General features: G+C 49.8%; 2 protein-coding genes across 4 annotated transcripts; one reads left to right on the top strand and one right to left on the bottom strand.

Annotated features, from left to right (window-relative positions):
- Positions 1-285: 285 nt before the first annotated feature.
- On the top strand, positions 286-23842 carry PCYT1A (phosphate cytidylyltransferase 1, choline, alpha). 2 transcript variants are annotated; one of them, XR_004358788.1, is made up of 10 exons: positions 305-355; positions 7092-7232; positions 9960-10059; positions 12089-12205; positions 14144-14295; positions 15064-15142; positions 15908-16050; positions 17069-17257; positions 17833-19597; positions 23832-23842. XR_004358788.1 is itself a non-coding variant. In XM_032697754.1 (9 exons), the coding sequence occupies exons 2-9, from the start codon at positions 7116-7118 to the stop codon at positions 18037-18039; spliced, it is 1104 nt and encodes a 367-aa protein (XP_032553645.1). In that variant the 5' UTR covers positions 286-355; positions 7092-7115; the 3' UTR covers positions 18040-20382. The 2 variants fall into 2 exon arrangements, 1 of the variants encoding a protein (XP_032553645.1); XM_032697754.1 differs by lacking the exon at positions 23832-23842 and having other exon boundaries at positions 286-355; positions 17833-20382.
- On the bottom strand, positions 21440-24196 carry SLC51A (solute carrier family 51 subunit alpha). 2 transcript variants are annotated; one of them, XM_032697755.1, is made up of 9 exons: positions 24013-24192; positions 23723-23817; positions 23177-23331; positions 22988-23061; positions 22748-22906; positions 22504-22615; positions 22237-22383; positions 21945-22050; positions 21440-21820 (listed from the first exon to the last, which is right to left on the bottom strand). In XM_032697755.1, exons 1-9 carry the CDS (start codon positions 24045-24047, stop codon positions 21684-21686), a joined length of 1020 nt encoding a protein of 339 aa, XP_032553646.1. In that variant the 5' UTR covers positions 24048-24192; the 3' UTR covers positions 21440-21683. The 2 variants fall into 2 exon arrangements, with proteins under 2 accessions (XP_032553646.1, XP_032553647.1); XM_032697756.1 differs by lacking the exon at positions 23723-23817 and having other exon boundaries at positions 24013-24196.
- Positions 24197-24328: the final 132 nt, after the last annotated feature.

Here is a 24328-nt window from a genome sequence, read left to right as displayed (position 1 = left end):
GTGTCACAGCACCAAGCCTGCCAGAGCTCAAGAAGTGTTTGGACAAGGCTCTCAGGCACATGACGTGATTCTTGGAGCTGCCATGTGCACGGCCAGGAGATGGACTTGGCTGATCCTTGTGGCCCCCTTCCAACTCAGGATATTCCGTGACACGGAGGGCCGTCGCGAGCCGGAACGGAGGTTCCACGGTGCGGTTTCCCGGGACGCGGCTTTCCGGGGCCGGGCCGGCCGCTTCCCGTCGTTCCGGGGCCGACGCTCCGCCCGCGCCCCGTTGGCGTCGGCGGGAGCGGGGCGGGGCCGCACCGGCCGGGCTGGGCTGGGCTGGGCTGGGCGGCGGAGCGGCGGCGGAGCGCGGGTAAGGGGGAGTCCGGCGGGAGCGGGGGCTGGCACTGAGGGGGGTGTGGGGGGCTGTGGGGGCACGGACAGGGGCAGGGACAGAGCGGTGCCTGTCACAGGGGCGCGGGTTTGGGTTGGCGGCACATGAGGGCACCGCTGCGGAGCCGCTCAGGGGTCCCTCCCCGGACCGCTCTCCCCGCGGTGTGGCCATGGCACAGGCGGGAGGTGCTGGTCGGCCGGGACATGGGGCACTGGCTTTGGGCAAGAGGGCAGTGTCTGCTGGGGTGGTCGCGGTACCAAGCTTCGTGGGGGCTTGGGCAGGGGCTGGGGCTCGGGCGTGATCCTCGGGGCTGCTCCTCGGGGGTGGCTGAGAGGAGGCAGCAGCAGACGCTGTGGGAAACTTTTGGAGTACACCCACAGGGTTTGGAGCAGGAGGGCTTTGGGGAACGTGCCCCGACCTAGAGGACACAGTCACGGCCTAGAGAGGACAATGAGGAGGTGGCCCTGGCTGCGGCGAAGGAAGGTGTGACCCAGCTGCTTCACAGGCACACGTCCTTTCTAACCCGCTTTTGGTGTCCACCAAAGCCCTGGCTGCGCTCATTAATGGGTTTGTACTTAGACTTTAAAGCCCTCAGGAATTCTGAGAGCTGCGATGCTCCTAGGTAGCCCTCGCTGGCTGTGGAGGGAGGTGCAGGATGCTGCAGGTGGCCTTCCCTGTGTCCCCACCCTGTGCTGCTGCAGCAACCAGGACCGTGGTGAGCAGCTGGCAAGGGCTGGGGTGGTCAGGAAAGGTACCACTGAGTTTCCATCTGCAGGACTCCTGGGCCTGAGGACAGCCGTGGTATTTGCTTCTGAAATTCAGATGACAAGTACCCATGCTTTATTTCCTGAAGGAATTTGCTGTATATACCTAACTATTAAAATTCATGACTTGGAAGTTTCTTGCTCCAAGATCTGACTCGGGTGTAACTGTCTTGAAATCACTGTGGAAAGATCCATAAACAGTAACTGTTGCAGCAAGGAATCGGTATTGATGTGTAAAACTATGAAAGGAAGTTTACACCTGAAGTCTCAAAAAGCTCTGTGGTTAAGTCCTAAAAACAAAACACAATGGAGAAGCTGGGACAGAATGACCACCCATTCTCATAATTTATTGTCCCAGGGCAGGCTCCAGATCTCTGATACTCTGCATAAACCCTACATCTTCTGCTTCACTACCCACAGCAGAGACAGTTGCGTGGTGGGACACTCAGTACCTTAGGGTTATGGTATACCCAGAAGGGCCGTGAATTCACAGAGAAGGTCATGCAGGCACTTTTTCTTTTTTATGTGTGTATTAGTTCACAGCACTGCCAAGGTGATCATGCTGCACTCTTTTCAGTTGTGGTGGTGTTATGGAGAATTGTCTTAAGCCATTGGGGACTTAGTTGGTGAGAAGCAGCATCTTTTTATTTATTGCAGGATACAGGTACTAGAGCTTGTTCGTTCTCAGGCTCTGCTCGAGAAAATGCTATCAGCCTGCCTAGATCAGTAGGGGAGGCAAGGCCTGGGAGGTTGTTTTAGCTGGTGTATTGAAGGTCTGGATGCTGTTGGACTAATGTGTGGCACCGGCTGAACTGGAATCCCTTTTATACATTCAGGTGTCTGTGAATATGCTGCATGATAGCTGCTGTTGTTTATCCAGAGAAGCTGAAGCAGACTGTTTTATGTGTAGACAGGACTATGTCAGATCCTGCAGTAACCTTTACAAGGGTCTCAAGGACTTAGACCACATAGATAGAGCAGATGCTGACTGTGAGGAGCATCACAGTGTCTCTGGAGGTGAACAGGCTGGGTCACAGCCAGCAGCACTCCGTTTCCAGGCAGATGCTCTGAGTCTGGAGATTGGGACAGAGGTAGGCATGGCAAGCCTGGGTGGGGCGTGAAGTTGCCTTGGAGATTGGGCAAGATTTTTAAACACTGATTGAAAAGAGATCCATGATGAGTCTTTTGCCATTAACTTCTTCCAAGTCTTTCTATCTACAACAGATCTCTACAGGGGTACATGCCAGTAAGGTTACTTGTAAACTGGGCATTGGAAGTAGGGAAGAACAGGGGGGAAAGGATTCTCTTCGACCCGTGACTGAGGAATGTGGAGAAATACAGGGACTCTTTGGTACTTTATAGCCTGACAAGGGTATTATCTGAAGTGACAGGACTTCTTCTTTTCCCCCTGAGGCTCCCGCTTACATGCTGTCCATGTGTCAAGGCAATTCTCTGCAGACAGCTGGCAGAGTGCAAAGTTTAGTAGTATTGCCTGCAGATGAGTCAGCAGAAGAGAAATAGCTGGTTCCTGTAAAGTGCAATGATCTTGTAGGCAAAGCAGCACATGACAGTCACATCTGACTGTGCCAACGCCTCCCAGGTTCGGAGGGACGATAGCGCAGCCTTGGGGCAGGCGGTGCCACCCAGGGAGCTGTGGGTGTCCCAGGGCCTCGCTGGTCCCACTGCCAGTCTTGTGCTCGGGTCCAGGGTAGGAATTGGAGCAGCCTTGGACTGGAGCATTTATCAAGTTGTTGCAGTCAGCTCTTGTTTTGCACAGGCTTTCAGTTTAAGTAGCAGGATTTATTTTGCTTTGGCATATAAATCTGCAAGTGAAAAGCAAAAGAAGTGGCAGAAGAAATCGTGCTGCTGATGTAAGTTTTCAGATAACATTCTTCAAGAAGTCCTTTGGGACATCAAAAGGCAATGCAGATGGGCCAGGTCCTCGTTCCATCAGTGTGCTCAGGGTGCAGAAAGATCTGATCTGCCTCTCCAGTGTAGTGTGAGACAGGAGTTCTCTGACACCACCAAGGCTTCCATGAAGATGAATTGAAATAAGGCTTTGGCTAAGCAAGAAGATTTGCTGTGCCTATTCCGACCTTTTCCACCTGCTGGAGGTATTAACTTTGATGTTGTGGTTAAATTCCACCTCTGGTGGAATGGTATAGTTAATTCACATTAAGGAAGAAGTTTTAAATTCCTTCCCTGCCTATATATCTTCTTCCTTGGTGGTAATCAGTGCTTGTCCTTTTTCTCTCCCAGAAGCAACTGTGTTTCGGTGGGATTCAGTGATTCCCTGACAGGGAGGGTGACTCTTCTGTCTGGCAGTCGACTGCTCCTCGCAGAGCTCGTACAGGTCTCTCTCTCTCAGTGAGCCAGCTGGCAGGTGATGCAAGGCCCTTCTTTGGTATGGGATATGCACCAAAGAAATAAGTTTAAGAAGCAAAGCCCTTAGTGTTTTTTAAAGTGGTGCAAAGACTGTGGTTTGCCCCAAATGGGACACTTCCAACCTTGCTCCTTGTGAGCGGTTTCTCATATTTAGCCATGGACTCACTAATGTAGGAGGGTGACACTTTTAAATAGAACAATGTTAATATTTTACAGCAGGGCTCTTTCTTCTGGTTATGCTTGCTTTCTATCTTGGAGTGTTCAGAATGAGCTTTGAGAGTTGTCTTGTCTTTCCTCTCCCCCATCTGCTGCAAATGTAATTAATTTTAGAACAGGCAGTGTTTTATGCATTTGGGGAAGCAAAGCTGTGTCCTCATGTGTTAAGGTCAGCTACAGATGCTGGATCCCATTGCTAGTAATTGTTTAGGGTGCTATTTTTGTCACTTGGGTCAAAATGAAACATTCTAAGATTAGCAGCTTTATCCCAGTAAGGTGTGTTGTTTTTGGAAACATGTTCCCGGTTTTTAATGAAGACAAGTTTGGTGCTGGGAGGACTTTTCAGAAACGCACTAGCCACAGCATAGAGGTTTTAAAGTTCCAAAGAGTGGTAAAATTATTGTTTAATTTCTGCATTAATTTGAGCTGCATCACTCAGGTGCCCAGCCCAGCTCTCCAAACGTTGCAGAGGCTTCTTCAGCAACATCTAACTTGTAAGATCAGAGCAGATAGAGCATGTTTATCCCATCCTTGAAGCAGGTTTCTCACTCAGTATATTGGGTAAAGCTGCTGCTGCTGTGTGGCTGGTACTGTCTCACCACTGCTGCTTATTTAATCCAAAGCCAGTAATAGAATATATGAAGTTGGAATCCATTCACTTATGTTGTTTGCCATCATTTGACTACAAATACCCTGAGAGGTGAAAAAGTTAGTTAGAGTGGAGGAGAGCAGGTGGTTTGGGTGTGGGAGGGGCTGGAAGAAGCTGTTGGAGTTTTCTCCTGGCCCGGGACAGTGCTGCTGTACATCAGCCTAAAGCACAGTGTTGCCCTGTGCTGTAACCTGCAGTCTTTGTCTGGCCACGAGCTCTGCACCCAGCAGGAAGGTGATGGTGATAATTCAGCTGAGAAGTTGGTTGCTCTGGTGGGCTGGGCTCACGTGAGAAGAACTTCACCTGGTTGTGTGTAGGGGCTGCTATGTCCGTACTTCAGCACCAAAACCTCTGCCAGTGCTTTTCATGTTTTGCTGGGCAGTGGTTCAGAATGTCTGCATTCAGCATGTGAACAAGCTGTTTAATTCTTTCCAAAGAGAAGGAAAGGGAGTGGTCACAGACCAACAGGGGACTTGAAGCACAGTGAAATTATTTTGACCAAATAACAAGAAAAGCTGCTGCTGCTGTTTCCCTCACTTTTTCCGTGAACGCTGGGGTTACTTGAGCCAGGGACAGATGTTCAATGCTTTTTGTGAACTGAATGATTTCTGCTGGGACCGTGGTGGTGAAGTAAATGACTGATACAGTGTGCTTGCAGGGTGACACTTTGCAAAATCTAAGAATTACTTGTGTCATACTCTGTGGTTTCACAGAGGCATTTTGGAATCTGCTGCATTTATAGCACCGATCTTGCCTGAAAGTTAAATGTTTAGTTAAGTGTTTGAAGACTTGAAGTCAGAGTTGCAAACTCTTTTTGCCTGAGGTTGCTTTTGCATCCTCCCATATGTTTGTTGTTAGGAAATGGTAAATTAATTACTGGAATGGGGGAAACTTGGCAAGCTTGACTCACAGGCATTATGGAGTGAGTACTGGATGGGTCATGCAGTTCTTAAGTGTCCTTGTGGCTGCTCTTCACTGTCGCTTTTATCTTCTTCACAGTATTTTTTGGCTCCCCACACACCTAAGATTCTCTTTTCCTGTTCTTAGCGTATTGTAGCAGGTCTAGCAGGGCAGCCAGGGATGCTTAGATCTATGTAGCCCCAGCCCAGTTCAGCTGTGTTTGGCTCTAACGCTGTCCCTAAGGTGTTGTCTTGCTGATGCTCAGTGAGGAGAGTGGGATGTTTGTGTGTTGTTTAACTGCGTTGGACTCCTTACTTTGGAACATTCCTTAACCTGGAGTCATTTGTGCTTGAGTAAGTCCGATCACTAAATCTGCTTCTTAACAGAGCTTCCACAAAGCACACTTTCCTTGGCTGCCAACAGCAGAGGTTTTTCAGTGGCCCTTAGTGAGGACAATCCCAGCTCATTCCAAGCAGGAACATTCAGCAGAGCCCCTCTGCTGAGGAAAAGGGTGGTATTTAGGGGGGCATCTGCCCTTTCTCATACCTTGCACTTGCCCCACCTAGCACATTCCAGCACACCCATAGCATGTGGGTGGGGAGACGTTTTAAATTCCACACTGCTCTTATTATTAGGGGGTTGAGGCACGCACGTAAGGATCATTCCTTGGTGGAGGGGTCATGCTGCTCTCAGGAACAGCAGGCCAGAAATGCCATTTGCTGCACTGGAGAGGTGCACACTTCAAGGGAGCAAGAGACACAACACTGCTCTTTAGTTTTTGCAGATCTACCACCCATTTCTAAATCCTGCAGCAGCTGAAAAAGGAATATTTGCTGCCACACCTTCCTGTAAACCCGTAGTTTTGCTTCAGCTGTGTGAAGCTGGGCTTCCTAATACTCCAGGGCCCCTTTGGAATGGTATGGTGACTCCAGCTCAAAAGCACGGATAACTTACTTCCACATAATTGTCACAGTTTCTATCCCAAATTGGTGGTCTGTCTGTCTGTTCATCACAGAAGCAGTTCAGCTTCTGTGTACCACCACTAATGACAACCTGGTATATAAAGTGCCAGAAGTCAGTGTGCCCTAATGTGGTGTCAGCAGCTGCTTCACCATCTGCTGAGTCACCACTGCGGTGGGGACAGGGGACAAGAGGGGAGCATGGTGGCAGCCATCCCAAAGTGAGCTGTCCCCACTGGGGAGCTGCAGCTTGGTCTTACACAAACAACAAAACAAACAGCAAGCCAACTAGTCATTTAAGTTCTGACCCCCTCCCTCACCCTTACCCTTCTGCTTAGGCCTGCTCCTTCCTCTCTTGAGGTCTCTACAGGGATGCAGCACACCCAGCCAGCTGTCTTGAGGGGTGTAAAGGGTAAAGAGTCCAAGTGAGAGCTGAGGGAGGGCTGAATGTGGACTGGGTGCACCATAATCCTTAAGTTGCTTTTCAGGTATGAGAGTAATATAATTAGCCTTTTAGTAATGATTTATAATTTGTATTGCAACTCTTGTTTCAGTTTCTCTCCAGCCAGCTGACTGCTGCACGCTTCTCTCTGCAGAACAGTCTGAGTTGCGTTAAATGATTCAGTATTCCCACCAGGCACTGTTTGTCAAGCTTTGGCAGCTGATGCCAAATACAACTGGCTAAGCCCCTTGTGAGGTGGCTGTGTCTTTGCACTGACCTTCTGTACACTGTGCCTGCTGTTGACTGATTCTGCTTTGGAAGATCTGACAAATATCTCTCTTTTCTTTCTTTTTTTTTTGTTTTGTTTTGATTTTTTTGCCCCTCCTTCATTTTGTTCCAGTTCTTACTGGACGTGCTTGGCAAGATGGAGCCGCCAACCTCCTCCAGGCTGAATTCCCGAAAGAGAAGAAAAGATGGATCTGGCCCTAATGGGGCAACAGAGCTGGATGGAATCCCTCCAAAAATGTCCCGACGCTCACTCGTAAGTAAGCAGAGATATGAATTTTAGGAGCATGTGAGATCAGAACATTGAGCTGTGGTGGCTTGTCTGTGGACACAGAAAACAAGGGGGGGCAGAGGAGAAGAAGCACATGACAGTAGCTATCCTTCTTGCAAATCCAGTTTGAAATCTTCCTTTGTTCATACTAATAACATACTTACAACGTGGGCTTAAATTAGGTCTGAGGCAATCGCTAAGCTGCTTTTGTAGTGTGTCCGGCTTGTCACTTAAGCTGAAGTGGCACAGGCATGCACATAGATATCCATGGAGGAGTAGCATGTCGCTTCTGAGAGGTGTGTTTTGAGTGACCCAGTGGGAGGGAGAAATACTCCAAGCAAGCACATGGAACTGCAGGAGGGTCTGAAGTGTGTAAGCACCCACAGAAGTAATCTGTTGAATCCATGCTCTGAAGCACTGGGAAGATCACTGTTTGATTCTCTTGGTCCGGAGAAAGACTGCATTTATGCTCCTGGTACTTCAGGATTGTTCGGGAGCAATAAAAGTAAAAGCACAAACAACTGGAAGGATTTCTCCTAGATCAACCTTGGGACAGCTTTAGCAAGCTAAAGCCAGAGGGATCTCTTCTGAAGGGGGTCTGGGCAAGTTAATGCCGATGTAAAGGGCTGACTTTAACTTGTCCTTGCCACAATATTGCGACAATGTGCTTTTTACAGTTCTCCTCTGCCCTCTTCCTAGAGCTGTCCCGTGTATCACGTGTGCTCTGGTTGTTCTTTCCTTATCTCTATCAAAAGCCAGCTGCCATCCCTGCCACGTCGCACTGGGGTCATAGTCCTTGGCAAAATAGGGTGATGTGTTGCAGCTTTCATCCTCAATGGCAACATTTTGCTCTTCAGGACCTTCAGCCCTGTCCCACAGCATTGGTAGTAATGAAGTAAGAGCAGTGCTAGCAGTGAGAATTGGGGAGGCAAGCATTGGGAGTGGAGGCTTGAGCTTGTGTGACTTATCCCACAGAGCCTTTATATCCTTCACTGTTGTCAAACCCACCCTGTCTCTTTTAAAGACCCCATGTCTTTTCAATAAGGAAAGAGAAATGTGCAGTTATTATTCCATGGGAGTCACTTGCTCTTCAAGTTGGTGCCTGTCCTGTATCAGAAGTAAAACATCTGTCTACAAATAGACAAGTGATATCTAGCCACTTTCTGAGCTTCCTGCCTGTTTTTTAGCCACAGGGCAAACAGAGATCTCCTGTGAAAGATTTCTTTTTTTTCTTCCATTTGCAAAAGTTTTATTTATTATAGCAAGAGTAATAGTGTTGCCTAACTGTGAGATTACCTTGAAGCCTTTACCACTCCCAACTAAGCAGCTGGCTGGCAGAATGTTCCCCTGAAGCAGCAGGGCTCAGCAGCAGATGGTAACAAACCTGCTGACACATAAGCCTGTTGTACTGTGCACATCACATTAGGTTCTGACCCTCCCAGGCCCTGCAGAGGAAGGGCAAGACACTGGCAGGACCTTTTGAGAACATTTCTCTGTGTTCCTCTGATAATTTTGATAGGGTTTTTTTATGCTTTTATTCCTAGCTTCATATCAGGTGTGTGCCAACCAAACTACAAAGAATCTGGTTTTATTCACAAGTCCCAGATACAATGGCAGTGAAGAAAGGAGAGGCCTGCAGGCCTTACCTGACAGTAAGGATCCTGGCAGAGGAGGTGGTGTGTGAAACACGGAGCCTCAGTAAGTTAAAGGAGATGCTCAGCAGTATCAGTTTGCTTGAATGTAGTGGTCAGTGGTTGTTTTCCTGTGCTCTTCTCTATAAGCACTCTAATGAGGAAAGACAGTAGCAATAATAGCAGTGGTTTTTCTGGTTGCAGTGGTGCTGGGCACCGTGGCAGGATTCTGCAGGGGGACAGGAGGCCAGAGAGGAAACTGCTGATTATTCTTCTGCAGCTTGAAGGTGTTATTGATCTGTAAGCTTGTTCCCTAGAGTTCTGCCTCAGGAACGAGTTGTCCATTGCTGCCCCACACCTTCCAGCTAGAAGGAAATTGAGCCGTTGTTTTGTTATGGGAAGGGCAGATGTTTTGTTTCCATTCAGAGCAGACCAGAAATGATGCCTGGACTTCAGCTGTTGGTTAAATGTACTGCTGTGTCAAGCTAGCAAGTTAGAGGAGTTTTCTTGAAGCACCTGGAGTATTCTGCCACAGATTGAGGTTAGTCCCTCACTGCGTGTGGCTCAGAAATGGTGAATGTAATATAATATGACAATACACACATTAGTGCTGCTGTTGGTATTGCTCTTCTGCTCGCTCATGTACTCAAATCAAGGAGCTGTTACATTTTATATGTCATGGCACAAGCACTCAGGCACAGCAGAGTGATGGTCTTGCCAGAGTGGGCATAGCTGGAGCTGCGACAGTGAGGTTTGAAGCTTTGCTTGTGCTGCTGTGAAGTGCCGTGTGTCCAAAGTTGGGTTTAGCAGCTGCAGATCTGAGCCTCCGGTTTTCTTGGGTCCAGTATAACTGCTCTCTTCTAAACTCTACATTGCTTTCTCTCATACTCTCTAAACTCAGGCTAATCACCCTGCAGGGCTGTTTTGAGGTTTTACACTAACTAGTCTTTTAGTACACGTGTCTGAACTGTGCAGCGATGCAGTGAGTCACTCAGTGGCTAGGACACTGCAGTGGCAGTGCTGCTGCTTTGAACTGCCCTCACCTTTGCATTCTCACAGCGAAACTTCCCTGGCTGTTTAGGGACTGAGGGAACCGGCTCCGTTTTCAGATGAAGTGGAAATCGACTACAGCAAGCCATACATCAGAGTAACCTATGAGGAAGCGGTGAGGGGGACCCCTTGTAAGTAAAAAAACAGACGAAGGAGATTGTGTAAATGTTGGGGGTTTGGGGGGTGGATGTGATTGTGATATCTCTGAGACTGAAACAACCTTGTGTGTTGGACCAGGTTTGCAGCCAATGACTTAGTTAATGCTTTGGTGATTAGATAACTGTTCCCATGTGAAATTGGGCCTGTCAGTACAACTGAAATTGTAGGTGTGAGGAGCTGTGCCTTCACCAGTAAGGGTATTTGAAGCAAACAGGTATTTGTTTTAACTCTTCCTGTGCCACTGCCTCTTCCTGTCCCATTCTAGCCTAGATTTGAAGTAAAGTCAGTGTCATTAAACACAGTTGGCCAGCCTCACAACAACAATGTGGGAGAAACACTGTTCTCTTTGCAAGTCCAAAGCAGAGGCAGGACTGACTCCTGAGGAATGACTGCCCTCTCCTGCCAAACAGAGTGTGCAGATGGTGCTGTCTTATTTGGCCTCTCTGTTATAGCTACAGAGACAATAAAAATGCTGCATTTCTATCTACCTGAGTGCTGCTGACAGATGAGCCAGCTCAGATTGAGACCTGGCAGTGGTTTCCTGCTAGAGGCTCTGGAAATCCAGTGTATTTCACAGTCTACATTAATTTCCCAGCTGAAAGTCTCCAGAGCCTGCAAAAAGGTCTCCTGATTTCAACACTGGTAGCTTTTCTGCCTGCTAGAACTAAAATACACTGCATGCTTCCTTGTTGCTGTTTATGTCTGTGCTCAGGAACTGTAGCTGCTGCAGGTACAGAGGAAAGGGAAGGATGTCCCAGCCAATTTCCAGAATGTGATTGTACATTCATAAAGGCTTGCCAGGACCAGCCCTCTTTTGGCATACAGAGAGCTTTTGCAGTCGCATATCTCCAGATCCTTGGCTCTATGGAGCCTCCCGACATCTTCAGACTGAGGTCATAGAACCACTAAAAAGTGGTTGCAAGAGGCTGTCCTCAAACTGACTCCTCTACTTAGCTTGAACTTGACAACCCTGACCTTTGCATCAACTCCTCTTCCTGCTGCCCTCCAGGCTCTGTCTCTGGGTACCTTCAGGGCCCTCCCCAGAGCCCTGGGGTCTCAGCAATCCTGCTAGGTCTTATCTCTGCCCTGTCCTCACTGCAGCTTTGGTGTACCTCTGCTCACACCACTTCTCTGAGTCTGTCTGCCTGCACTAGGCTAGAGAGCAGCAGGCTGTTCCTGAGTGTGTCAGATACAAAGACTGTGTGGCTTTCTGTTACCAGCAGCAAGAGGACTGCAATCCTGTACAGTCCCAAGACCAGAAGTCAGGGAGCCTCCCACTATTACATTGCAGGGCTAGACTATCTCACTTTACCTCTGTGCTGACCTCAAAGAGCTGAGCTATAATTTCCCCTGGCAAAGGTAGCCTGAGGAAAGATTTGTTCCTCCATATTTATTTATGGATTTAGCTGCTAATGCCAGAGGTTCAGCAGAATTGTGTCTGCTTTTCTTTGTGTAGTCCAGCTTGGGTTTTGGATAGAGCCATTGGGTCTAGAGGAGGCAATGATGCTGGTGGGGGATTAGAACAGTCTGGTCCCTCAACCAGACTGGTAGCTGTGGCAGCAGGCTGCAGAGGGGGATTCTCTAAAGGTCTTGAGATGCCATCCTGGCTGGCAGGAGGAAGTCAGGCACCTATGAAACATGTGGGCCAGTTCCCCTTTGGTAGTTCACTGCTGTGAAAAAAGTTTATTCTGCATTTTGATTTCCACAGAAGGAAAATGTTCAGGGTTTGCTTTTCCTTAGGTCTCCCTTTATCTTGTTAGGGTGATATATGGTAGGCTTTCAGTCTGCCTTTGAATGTGATTGTATTTCAGCTCAGATGCATTTGTTTCCAAATGGGAAGACATAGAGACAGCCATTTCTCTTCACAAATCTGTCCTGGCTATGGCTCTGTGTTCTGTAACACCCCCATGAGTTTAAGTAGGTCCTCAAATGCAGGCATGAGCAGCAGCTGCTTCTCCAGGAAGGCATCTTCACAACTGTCTCTCTGTCCCTTTGGCACAGTGGATCGCCCCGTCAGAGTTTATGCCGATGGAATATTTGACTTGTTTCACTCTGGACATGCCCGGGCCTTGATGCAAGCAAAGAACCTCTTCCCAAACACATACCTCATTGTTGGAGGTAAGGAGTGACCTTGTTGACTTTGGCTGTTGCAAGAGTACAGTTTACCTGTGTCTGTGGTTGTGCATACAGGGCTTTTTTCTTTGTGGTCTCAGTGGCTCTCACTGAGCTGGTTGTCCCAAATGTTGCTGGAGTCTTATTGCAATATGTTGAGGGTTGGATATGTCTGCAGAAAGATTCCCTGTACCAGGTGAGTGCTTCAGGAAAAGATTTTTGATCACGCTGTTCTAATTTGACCCTTCTATTTTGTGACAGATACACGTGAGTTGCACACCTGAGTATCAAAACGTATTCGGGATAACTGAGCATTTGACTCTTGAATAAGACAGCTAAAGAATGAGTAACAGTCCTTCTGTGGCTGCTTGAGCTTTATGTTGTTTGTATTGCTCTGCAAGTCTCTCCCCAGCTCCAGCTCCCTGCTGGGGATTGCTTATGGGAATTGCTTAATGCCAGACAGATCCCCTTAGGAGCGTGGAGATCAGAGTGATTTCTTGGGCATGTGCCTGGACACATGGAAGTCAGTGAGGCCCCATTTCTCCAAATAGAAGTTCACCGTTTTGGCTGTTAGGTCATAAGTCTTTAGATGATGCCAGAAATATCCTGCTGAGTGCCTGAGGGGATCTAACACAGGTGTTTTAGCCAGGCTTCCTTCAAGAATATAAGAGGAAAATGGATACCCTTCTTCTGGCTGCTGCAGTACACGGGCCTCTGTCCAGGTAGTGCCTCTGTGCCCCTAAGGCTGTGCATGTTGTCTGTCGAGAGCTGACCCCTGCTCAGGCTGTGTAATGATGCCAAAGTAAGAGAGCTGAGAATACCTTTAACTACTTTTCTCAACTCCCACTAGCTTCCTGAAGCAAAATGAAACTGATCCTGCAATAGAATGATCATAACATCCTTGGGTGGTTTGTTTCCTTATCACAGTTTTCATCACTGCTGAGGGCATTTTTATAGTGGTACATCTGCATTTTTTTGTGTGCACTATAGTAGTGTCTGGAAGGGGAAGGGAGGGAGGAGAGCTGAAACAGTTGTTCCAACTATGAGAATGCCCTGAGCTTAGAAATCTTGAAAGTAGAATGACGTCCCCATGTACATAAACATTGTAAAACAAGCAGGAAAATAACTTCAGGTCAAACTATTAACATGTTAAAGTATCAAGGAGTATAACCACACTCTCTGCCTCTCGGAGACTAGTGAGGAGGTGGAGGGCAATGAGCTGCTCCCCTTGCACCAAGACTGAGACAAGAGGCCACAGCCCAAAAGAACATGAGCTCCAAGCTGGGAACAGTCTCACCTGCTCTTTATCATGTTTGTCTAGAACGTAAATACATCCAATACCACTGAGACTGGTAATGCCCTGTTTACTTTTGAGTCTGATAATCAAATAAAACTCCCTCCTCAATACCTTGCATTGCAGATTATGAAGAGTTGTTAATTTACTTCCTCATAGAACATAATAATTAAGCTAATTGATTTCCTGTGAATTCACCCTGTGTTTTAATACAACTTTCCAAGAACTCAACTCTGTTATGACATTTTATGAAAGAGGAAGCTTAGACAATGGATTTTTTTGTGGACTTCACATTCCAAGCCTGAGACATCCATAGGCTTAAAAGCCCAGCAGGCCCCCAGGTGCTCATACAGGAGAGTTGTGTTCTGTGTTGGCTGGTTTTCTTGATAAGCGCTGTAAGCTCTAGAGACCCTGAAGGCTTGGGGTGTGGGTCCCCAGCTTGGGCAGAAATTCCCCAAACAGCCTGCCCAGAATTGCTCAGGAGTTTAGTGCCCTGTAGTGCTGCCTGTTTCTGGTTCTTTGTGGCTGGAAGAGCTGGGTTTGGAAGTGCCATCGCCAGCCTCTGCCAGCAGAGATGTGTGCAAGATCCTTTTACTGTGAAGCACCAGGGTAAGTACCTCAGGCTCACTGTTATCTGCCTGTTTCTCCAGTCTGCAGTGATGAGCTGACCCATAACTTCAAGGGCTTCACGGTAATGAATGAGAATGAGCGGTATGATGCTGTGCAGCACTGTCGCTATGTGGACGAAGTGGTGAGAAACGCGCCGTGGACGCTCACGCCCGAGTTCCTGGCAGAGCACAGGGTAATTTGTGATATCTGATCTTTTTGGAATTTTGATTAGCCTCTTGTCTGTTCACAGCAAGAATTCATCCTTGGGGGTGACCTCTGCCTGAGCAAGCTCTTTCTGTTGAAACTCCTTGAATATAGAACGAACTGGGTTATGGGGATCGAGTGGGTTTCTTGGGAAACTAGAAGGTTTTGCTGAGCTGGCAGGTAATGTTAAAATAAGGTGGAAATTGTGACATGGTGAAGAAGCCTGAGAGGGTTCTTGCTGTTCCAGAAGTTGGTGCTGGGTAGAGATAGGTGTGAAATGCAGTAGGGAGAGGATAACATGGTTGGAAGGGATTTCTGGGGGGTGTCTGGTCCAACTCCCTGCTTACAGCAGGAGCAGCTTACATTTCCATGAGCTTCCCTGCAGCAGGAGACCAGGCAAGCTGCCTTGAGAGTCTTTTATCAGTCGGTGAGATAAAGCGAAAGGAATCTCTAACATCTGTTGAACTGCTTTTAGAGGTGAAGGAGTCTCCAGGGGAGACTTGTTGCCATTAACAAACCATTTCTCTGCAGGCTTAAAACAGCTGTGTCCTTATTCCCAGCCTTTCCTTGCCTCTCTGGCATGTGTTTACAATTGATAGGCAACTGCCAGTGAGAACTTGGGACTGCTCAGTGTTGCTTTCTTGCTGTTCTCTGTCGCACCCCTGCGTGGAGGTATTGAGCTGAAAATTACCAACCTTTGACAGAAGCAGACCTGCACATTCAAGATAAAATGTTGACTCACTTTCTTAATTTTCAGATCGACTTTGTTGCACATGATGACATCCCCTATTCCTCTGCTGGCAGTGATGATGTCTATAAGCACATAAAAGAGGCAGGTGGGTCTGAATCAGATTCCCCAGGGCTTCCTGTCAAAGATCTGCTGTAGTTTCTCCTATGCCTGTGTGTGGGAGGACTATTTATGCCTGGGGAAGTGGCAGTGCCCCTCTGGGAACAAGGGCTGCCCAGGAGGCTCTGAGGGCAGGAAGAAGCAGCTTTAGGCCCCATTTCATATCAGTAGGACTGTCCCATGTCCTAGGCCACACATGGCCCAGCATTAATTCCTAATTCCAATCTAGTTGTGATTGAATTAACTGCCACCTTTTGAAAACATACTACAGTTTGTCTTACAGATTCTCACAAATGGGGAGTTTCATGACTTAGCAAAGGGGCTCCTCTAACTGTTTGCTGTAAAATTCACTGGGGGTGCAGCTTTCTTATACTGTCCAAACTTAGCCTTCAACAGCATGTTATATTTCCACCCACTAAATTGTAGGGCCCCTTGTCCTGTCCTTGTCCCCACACTATTCTATATACAGTGGGTTATGATCAATAGTCTTTATACCAGCTAAAGTAAAGAACTTTTCATTAGAGTACCTGGTATTTTGACAGGGTTTTGACAAGCTGTGGTCTTACTTGGGTCTTCCTTGTAGTCCCAGAAAGGACGACTCTGGTATTGTACATTCAAGGTCAAAGATGTGGTGATGGGAGGACAGTTAGGAAAGTTGCTCTTGACAGGAGAGATTGTTTCCTAATGGAGGTGGCAGCAGCTTTTTGCCATGTGTCTTGCTACAGCTGTCCTGGGTCCTATTCCCCAACTTTAGGCATGTTTGCACCCACTCAGAGGACCGAGGGGATCTCAACGTCAGACATCATCACACGGATCGTGCGGGACTATGATGTTTATGTCAGACGGAACCTGCAGCGGGGCTACACGGCTAAAGAGCTCAATGTCAGCTTCATAAACGTGAGTTGAAGGGGGTCTCACCACACAGAGTGTGAAGATGCTGAGTCTTGTCTAGTGATAGCACAGTCCTGCCACATGCCAGTAAAAGGCCTGTCTGCAGAGCTAAGCATCTGCACCAAACCAGCATCCTTGGAGTAGAAATTAAACTACTTCTGCCCCTGAAATCACCTCAGGGACCCACCCAGAGGAGCTGGAGATTTGCTAATACTGCTCCATTGTCAGAGATATCCTGGTGACATTTTACGTCTTGAAAGAGCTGGAGAGAGGGTGTGTGATGAAATGTGTGCTTTCTTGAATTGAATGAAAAGTGGGTTGTTTTTGGCAGCAGCTGCTGTCTCATCTCTCTCCTATTCCCTCAGCCACCTTCTTAAGGTCATTTGTTAGGATAAAATCTGATCCTGTTCCCACTGTACTGTTCTCTTCCTGGAGCTGCAGGAGTAGTAGTAAGCACTTGAGTAGGACAGAAGGACGTGCCCTGATCCTCTGCTGAGCAGCTCTAGCCCACAGACAAAATACATGGCAGAAGACACTTCTGATGTTGGAAATAAAGTAGTAAACATTTTTTTATCACTCAGATACCATGCTTGTGAACAACAATGAAAGAGGAGAGGTAACGGCTGCTTGGCCTCTCTTTGGCATGTAACTCTGCCTCTGTTTAAAAACACCCAGCAAAAAGCCTGGTGCTGTTGTGATATGCAGAGAGACCTACAGCAGGTCACTCAAATCTAATCTGTATGTTATATAAATATTTCCTTCTTCCATGCACTCCTATTAGATAGTGCTTATCTCTCGCTTTAGCCTTGCTCTGCGTGCTGTGCCAGTGCCTGCCACAAAGTGTCTCACAGCCCCACTGTGTCTGCCATGTAGTCTGGGGAAGAAGTGTCATGGAAATGAAGGAGAAGTGTCACCAGACTAATGGAGATGCTGAGTCTTAAGCAACAGTTCAGTGTAGTAACACAGAGCAGAAGTGGTCACCACTCAGATTTAGTGAGCTGTGTTCTGATCCACCACTGTGCAGGAGAAGAAATACCACCTCCAGGAACGCGTGGATAAGGTGAAAAAGAGGGTGAAGGATGTAGAGGAGAAGTCAAAGGAATTTGTCCAGAAAGTGGAGGAGAAGAGCATTGATCTCATCCAGAAGTGGGAAGAGAAGTCCCGAGAGTTCATCGGCAATTTCTTGGAGATGTTTGGTCCAGAAGGCGCATTGGTAAGGAGGTGCTCTGGGAAAAGGGGATCTTGGAGAGATCAACGCTCATTGTAGGGCTTCTGCAGAGTCTGCAGAGCAAAGGTTTAGGGTTTAATTGCAGTGCTCAGTGTGCTGCCTGTCTCCAGACAAGTTGTCCCAGGCGTGGACAGCCTGTTTTCAGGGAGCCCTCACCATTGCCAACTAGATAATGATAGTTATGGTTGTAGGTGAAAAGTTCCTCTGTCCCATGAGCTGGCCTGTCAACTCCAGCTTGTGCCCTGTTGGCCACTGAGCTGCCAAGAGGATGGCAGTCACTTTGTCACTGGCCTGGGATGAGTCTGAAGCTACTTGTTTATGCCAGGCTTTCCTGTGCTGCTGGGTAAATATCACAGGCACTTCATGTTAGAAGTGCTTGAAAATATGTGCTGATTACTCTGTGTGCAGTTTCCAAAGCCCAGAGTGATGCTGGGGCATTTTCTGCTCTTACATTGCACAAAGTAATGAAGGGACACAACTCTTGCTGCACAAGCTGTAAGTAGTGTTCATTTCCATGACTGTTTAAACTGTGCTAACTGTCTTCCTGCTTCCATCACTAGAAACACATGCTGAAGGAGGGTAAGGGCCGGATGCTGCAGGCCATCAGCCCGAAGCAGAGTCCCAGCAGTAGCCCCACACATGACCGCTCCCCATCTCCCTCCTTCCGCTGGCCCTTTTCCACCAAGACTCCTCCTTCCTCACCCGCCAACCGCTCCAGGAATGAGTCTGCAGTCACCTATGACATCAGTGAGGATGAAGAGGATTAAGCTACCTGCCAGGATTTGCTGTGAACTGCTAATCGCAGAATCCTAAGTCCAGACCCAGCGGGGAACTCTAAATGAGCAAGAGAGCCATAGGAACAGGGCTGACGGTGAGCACAGGGCCTTGGAGGCACCCGTTGCTCTTAGCAAGGGCTGCTGCCTGGAAACACATTCGAACCTCCTCTCCCTTCTTCTCCCCAAATCCCCTTTTTATTGTTTACGTTCTAGTGGTTTCCAGGGTGAAGATGGCTTTTATATTTTAAAAAAATACTCGTTAAAAGCGCAAAGAATAGCACTCTAGTGTGGCTTTTGTTTTGGTTTCTTTTCCCTTGTTAAATCTCCAGGCAAGAGGGAGAGTGGGAAGATCCATCTGTCTCTTCTTTCCTTCAGCTCCTCTGTCTTATCCCCCCGCCCCCAGGCAGTATCTGTGCCACTGCCAAACGGAAGACCCCTCAGTTCCTCAACCAGCATGACCTCGAGGGCACTCACAAAGCAGTGGTGTAACAAGGCTTCTAGGAAATAGAGACCTCTCTGCTGGGCTGGAGCAATAGCAATCTATCCAGCAGACCCTGTAGTGCTCACAGCCTATAAACTGAGCTTCCCAGTGTGTTGCAGTGAGGGCGTGCTGGGCAGGGCTACCAGCTTGGCACGCAGGAGTTACACCCAGGAAGGACTCATGGCACCGTAGAGTGGCACACCCCGTAAAGCATGCAGCATTCACAGCTCCAAAGTATACAGGGGCTGCAGGGGAAAGGCCTGTCCAGCTAACCTCAGTAAGACTGCTAAAATTGAGCCCTCAGTTGCTGTTGGAGAGAAGAGAATGAATCTTTGCTTCAGGGCACTTGCTGTCTATGTGTTTCCTTGGGTGTGTGAGAGCCCATGTAGGAAATGAATGTGTGTACTCTTTTGAGAAGTTCCTTGTCCCAGTCTGTGGTGTGTTATATGTGTCACTGTCTATGCAGACGGCCCCTCAGCACTGCTCTGTGTGTGTTTGTGTTTCAGTTGCTGTGGTCTAAGGGCCAGAGCAGTCCTTTACACTGGTGCTGTGAAGTTGCTGTTCTAAGGGCAAAGCAGCCAGTTTGCTGTCCGTGTCAGTGTGTGCAGCTGGACAGATGAAGGGCACGTTTTACCCCCTTGAGGGGTTCCAGTTCATGTGACAGTTACCTGGTTTGTGCAGCACATGCACAAATTGGTGCAGGCTCACTCTGATCCTTGAGGCAGGCCAGAAAGAGCATCAGAGAGTGCTGCAGCTTTTTAAGTCTTTAAACATGTAATGCTTGTTTGAATCCATGGTCCAGTTGTGCCTGCTGTCGTGTCTGTGATACACACTGAGCTTTGTGGGCTGCAGCTCCCCGAGGGCACTCGCCCTCCCGTGCCTGAGCAGAGCAGGTCGGTGCACTGTCCCACAGCCAGTGCTGGAGGGACTGGCCTTGCTGTGGAGCTGTGGAGCTCCCACTCACTTTTCTGTCGGGTTTGCCTGTGATTCCGTGGTCTCTGGGTGGAGCTGCTGGGCCGAGTTGCCTGTACCCTGCGATGCTGGGAGCAGAGGACAGCTCAGAGCCCAGTCAGCAATACTGCAGGGAAGTCTCCAGATCAGGATGTGAGGCTTGGGAAGCAGCAGGTGCAAGGAGGAGACTCATCATGTGCTGCCACAAGCTGTGCACGATGTGATGCTTCCAGGGTACATGGTCGCCCTGTGGTAGGAACAGACTGCAGCTTCTTTCCAGCTTTTATCTTGCTGGTCCTTTGTCATGCTGCCCAAAGGGCTTGACAGAGACTCTGTGCTTCTGTTGAGTTCAGAGCCAGTATGGGAAAGGATATTTTGGGGATCCCTAATCTTCCACTTGGACTTCTTTCAGCAGGGATGTGTGTGGCTGTGGGAATGTGGCTGGCTGCTATGGATTTTAAGCTGTAAGGAGCAAATGATGGTCACTTGGTAGAAGCCAGTTGTTAATCCTCTGTTTATGAGTGGTAGAGCACTTACTTTTTGTCATCCACACTGTCTCTTCCCTCATCTTCCCCACCTTCCCTTCCTCACCCTTCCCTCAGTATGGGTGTTGCATTGCTTTCCTGAGCTGGATCACGAAGGCCAGGCTGCTTTAGAGCCTTACTACTGTTTAAAACACAAGTTATGCAACAGTGTTCTATAAATTTGGATAACAGTGGTGTTATGTGGTGGCTTGTTCTGCAGGGACCTTAACATATTTGGTCTCTCTGCAAAACCTGGGGTGCTCGGTAAGAAGCCAGCCATGGTTTTACATGTAGCTTGGAATAACAGAGCTGTTTCTTGTAATCAATAATCCCTGATTCCTCCTTGCACTGAAATTAAATTGGACATTCAAATCCCAATCTAGTCTTTTTTTCTTTTTTTTTCCTTTGTTGTTTTGTTTTCTCCTGGATCGCTGGACCAGCACTGTCATGTCCTATCAGGAATAGGACATTGATCTTTCAGCAACACATGTGACCAAGTTTCCCAGGATCATCATCTTCCCCACAGATATACCCAATGCTGCTGCTTCAGGGCTGTCCTGCACACCCTTAACCCATCCCTCACTCTTCAAAAGAAGCATCCAGAAGAGACATGCTTGAATTAAGCATGAAGTAAGAGGTACAGTGGGAAAATAAAATTTTACTAGCATGCAATGAAGAACATGTGGAGTTTGATGCTGCTAAATCCAGAGTCTACTCCTGCGAGACAGCCCTACCTCACTTTCTCTGTAGAGCTGGTGTAAGCCTCTAGGAGGGGATTTTCTGATGGCAGAGAGCAGCAACAGGAGAATAGAGCTGAAAAGTGCCAAGGATACTGGTAGAAGCAAGAGCATCAGAGGGTGCTGGAACTTTTTAGGATTTTAAATGTGATCTGTTCATTTGAAAACACGGGCTAAGTTGTGCCTGTTGTGATGTCTGTAATGAACACTTGGAAGTCAAAAGATTGCCCAGTGGTTTCTGCAAGTTGCAATTGTTCCTGATGTCTGTCCCCACCTGTGTTCTAAATGTAGAGCAGATACTGGTACTGGGGCAAGGCTGGTTAAGGCAGCATTAACTACTTGCCTGTGTTACAAAGGCTCATCAGCGCTCCTCCTTTTGCCTGGCTCCAGGCTGGCAGGTGTGAAAACTCCCTTCTGTGCTCTCAGGAGCAGCTACTGCCATGGAGAACGTGCCCCAGGGACAGGCCAGACCCATCCAGAGGTCTTGGGAGAAATCACCGTCACCCTGGCCTTGCCTTGGCTCTGGGACCCCAGGCAGCAGCACCCAGAGGTCATTGTCACAGCTGGATGTTGGGCACCCCATGATGGTCCCATGCCATGGCTGTGCTGCTCTGGACTTCATCCTCCTCCCCCTGTATGGAGTCGTCTCCCACCCAACCTGGGCAGAGATAATATGAACCCAGTCACCAACACAAGACTCAAGTACAAATTCACCTTTACTCCGTGCTAGACAAGAGGCCCCATGCTGGAGGCAGCTTCACTGACCCCCTTGGCTTGTGGCTTTCAGGATTCAGACCCTTTCATTCAGTCCCAAGATGCTCTTTCCCCTTCTGCCTCCTCTGCTGCCTGCAGCTCCCCAGGGCAGGGGAGGAGATGGTTGTACAGGGCAGACCAGCCCCTCACCCCATTCTGCCCCTTGGCACCCCAGTTTCTCCCTCCCATTCACGCCTTGATGTCAGTGCCTGTGGGTGCAAAGCCGACAGGCTGGTAGCCTGGCTTGTCATCCTGCTTGCGGTAGTACATCCGCGTCAGCACCGCCAGGATGAAGGTCTGCGGGATCAACACCTGCAAGTTCATCTCTGAAAAAGCAGAAGGGTCATTTGAAGCTGCCACCTTCCACCATGCCCCCTCCCCACGCCACACCATGTGACAGAGGGGCCCAACCAGGAGCACACGATGCCGTTCCCCCGTCTCCCGACTTACGCTGCGATCTGGCCTTGGAGGAGAAGGGCGGCGAGCAGGCGATGCTGCCATTGTTGGCCAGGATGCTGAAGATGGCAGGCTGCAGTGCCGTCAGGACGAGGAGGAGCTGCGACCACCAACACCACAAGTGGTGGGGGCTGCACCACTGCCAGGATCCCACCCTTCACCTTTCCCTCTGTCCTGCAGCCAGATCGGGCTCTCTCCCAGTGGTGGCTCCTGTCCCACCATCTTCCCCCATGCCACCTCATCCCATCTGTGCTGCAGGAGGGGGCTGGGCAGGACAGGGGCTCACCTGGAAACAGGTGAACTTGCCCCGGATGTTCTGTTCAGCCAGGTGCTGCCGGGCCTGTCGGAAGAGGATGCCCAGGGCCCACAGCCCGAAGAGGGTAGAGGCACCAACCAAGGTGTTGATCCAGAGGGCCACACTCTCCGCCGAAATCTGTAGGGGCAGCGCACAGAATATATTCCTGGACTGACAAAGCTGCTGGGAAAGGTGAGAGCAGGTGGAGGCTCCCTGTCTAGGACATCGCCCTGCCCATCCCTGTGCCCTGGCACTCACATCAGCAGGGTTATAATTCCCATCGGTGTGCAGGACCAGCCCCAGGAAGACAGCAACTACCCTGCAGAAGGCATACTGGAAAGTCCCCAGCATCATCAGTTTAAGCTTTTTCCTGGCATGAACAGAAAGACCAATAGCACTCTGAGGTCCCCAAGCCCCTGCCCAGGGACTTCTCTTTAGCCCAGCAGAAGCAGGGGCTGAAAGCCCTCCCCAGGGGCAGGGGTTTATCCCAGCTCTCCCTCACCTGTTCATGGTGATTTTGGGCAGGCAAGGGCAGCAGCAGCAGCAGGGCCCAGTGCTGACCACCATGGGCACATCCTCCAGGGTGCTGAGCACTGCCTCCTTCCCCCCAAAGCCCTCCACCATGACCTTCATCATGAGGCAGAAGCAGATGGCAAAGTACCTGAGGAGGAGGGGGAGGAGGAAGGCAAGTTAAGCCCCATGGGCTTCACAGTGCCCCTGCCCTGGGGTGGGTGATACTCACGTCGTGGTAGCCATCTCCACCACCATCGTGGAGCGTGGGAACCAGAGTCCGAAGCAGCTGACCACAGACACAACCTGGGGGAACATGAGCTTGGCACACTGACACTGCCCCCTCCTGTGGGCTGGCACCCCTTGGGTGGCCCTGGCCGCCTGGATGATGCCCCACTACCACCCCCAAACCCCAGCTCACCGTAGGGGCCGAGCTGCTCCAGCGAAGTGTCTTCATCTTGATGGGGCAGCGGATCTTGTGGGTGAGGTAGAAAGTCTGTTCCACAAAGATCGCGACCGACAGCAGTGTCATGATGGTGCAGAGGCCCATGATGGCGAGTTGGGCCGTGTCCAGCTCTGCCAGGGAGGGGTGAGAAGCTGTCTTCATCCTGTCCTGTCCCTCCTGGGGCCGCTACTGCGGAGAGCTGCCCCCCAACCCACCACCCCACAGGTTTGGGAAGCTCTGTGCCACACCGTGCACATCTGGCTGTGCCAGAGCTGGCACTTCTGACCTGCTGCTCCCTGTGCCCTGTCGCCTGCCCCAGTGCTGACCCGTCCTGGGCCATCCCCATCCCTGCAGGCAGGACTGTGGGATGGGAGGCTAAGACCCTGGCAGCACCATGCTGCCTCCCCCTTCCTTGGGGCTGCTCCTTGCTTGCAGCTGCTACAGCCACCCCACCACCTTCATCCCTTGTTGCTCCTGCCAGCAACAAGAGGAGGGTGTCCCCAACCCTGTCCCCCCACCTACGGTGCAGCAGTTGCCGGGAGGTGGGCGGCAGGGAGAAGCAGGCTGCTGGCACGCTGTAGTTCCTGATCAGCATCTCCACCAAAGTGTGGGAGAACCTGTGGAGCAGAAGGGAGTGCTGCACAGGGCCACAAGGACACGGGGACACCCAGCCATGCAGGGTCCCTGCAGTCCCCTGGCTGACTTGCCTCACCCACAAGTGACTCCCTTAGCAGATGGAATAATCCAAAATTCTGCTGCAAAAAGTTAGATTTGCCTGGCTGAAAAGCAGCATGGGGGGCTCCGGCACCCACCTGGGGTCATCTGCCAGCTCGAAGGTCGGATCCATCCTGCTCTGCCCTCTCCGGCTCCGTCCCAGTGGCTGTGGGGCTGCTCGTCACCGCCTGCCTCAGCTCCCCTCGCCGGCCCACGGGGTCAGAGTCCCTAGGGCAGGGACCGCGGGCGAACGCCGCGCCTCGTTCCAGTTTAACCAGAGCCTCCAGTGCTCCCCTCCCTCTCCCGCTGCTGCAGCCACCCATTGGTGTCCCGGCCCACAGAGAGCCTCGGCCGCCCGGTTATCGACCCGGGGTGCCGGGAAGGCGACTGTCACCCGTGCCAGCAGTCCTGCGT

Source organism: Chiroxiphia lanceolata, chromosome 10 (genome assembly GCF_009829145.1).
Source record: "Chiroxiphia lanceolata isolate bChiLan1 chromosome 10, bChiLan1.pri, whole genome shotgun sequence".
NCBI classification, from domain to species: domain Eukaryota; kingdom Metazoa; phylum Chordata; class Aves; order Passeriformes; family Pipridae; genus Chiroxiphia; species Chiroxiphia lanceolata.
The sequence above is the reverse complement of the archived record's forward strand: the minus strand, read 5'-3'. Positions and strand labels throughout refer to the sequence as shown.

What these genes read in the sequence shown, in the direction of transcription:
- PCYT1A (XM_032697754.1), top strand. Translation starts at nt 7,116, where the DNA reads ATGGAGCCGCCAACCTCCTCCAGGCTGAATTCCCGAAAGAGAAGAAAA. An exon ending in AGCGGTGAGGGGGACCCCTT is followed by an intron (nt 10,060 to 12,088) that starts GTAAGTAAAAAA and finishes CCTTTGGCACAG; the next exon opens with TGGATCGCCCCGTCAGAGTT. An exon ending in TCAATGTCAGCTTCATAAAC is followed by an intron (nt 16,051 to 17,068) that starts GTGAGTTGAAGG and finishes ACCACTGTGCAG; the next exon opens with GAGAAGAAATACCACCTCCA.
- SLC51A (XM_032697755.1), bottom strand. Translation starts at nt 24,047, where the DNA reads ATGGATCCGACCTTCGAGCTGGCAGATGACCCCAG. An exon ending in GGAATTATAACCCTGCTGAT is followed by an intron (nt 22,384 to 22,503) that starts GTGAGTGCCAGG and finishes CTGCCCCTACAG; the next exon opens with ATTTCGGCGGAGAGTGTGGC. An exon ending in CTCCAAGGCCAGATCGCAGC is followed by an intron (nt 21,821 to 21,944) that starts GTAAGTCGGGAG and finishes CTGCTTTTTCAG; the next exon opens with AGATGAACTTGCAGGTGTTG.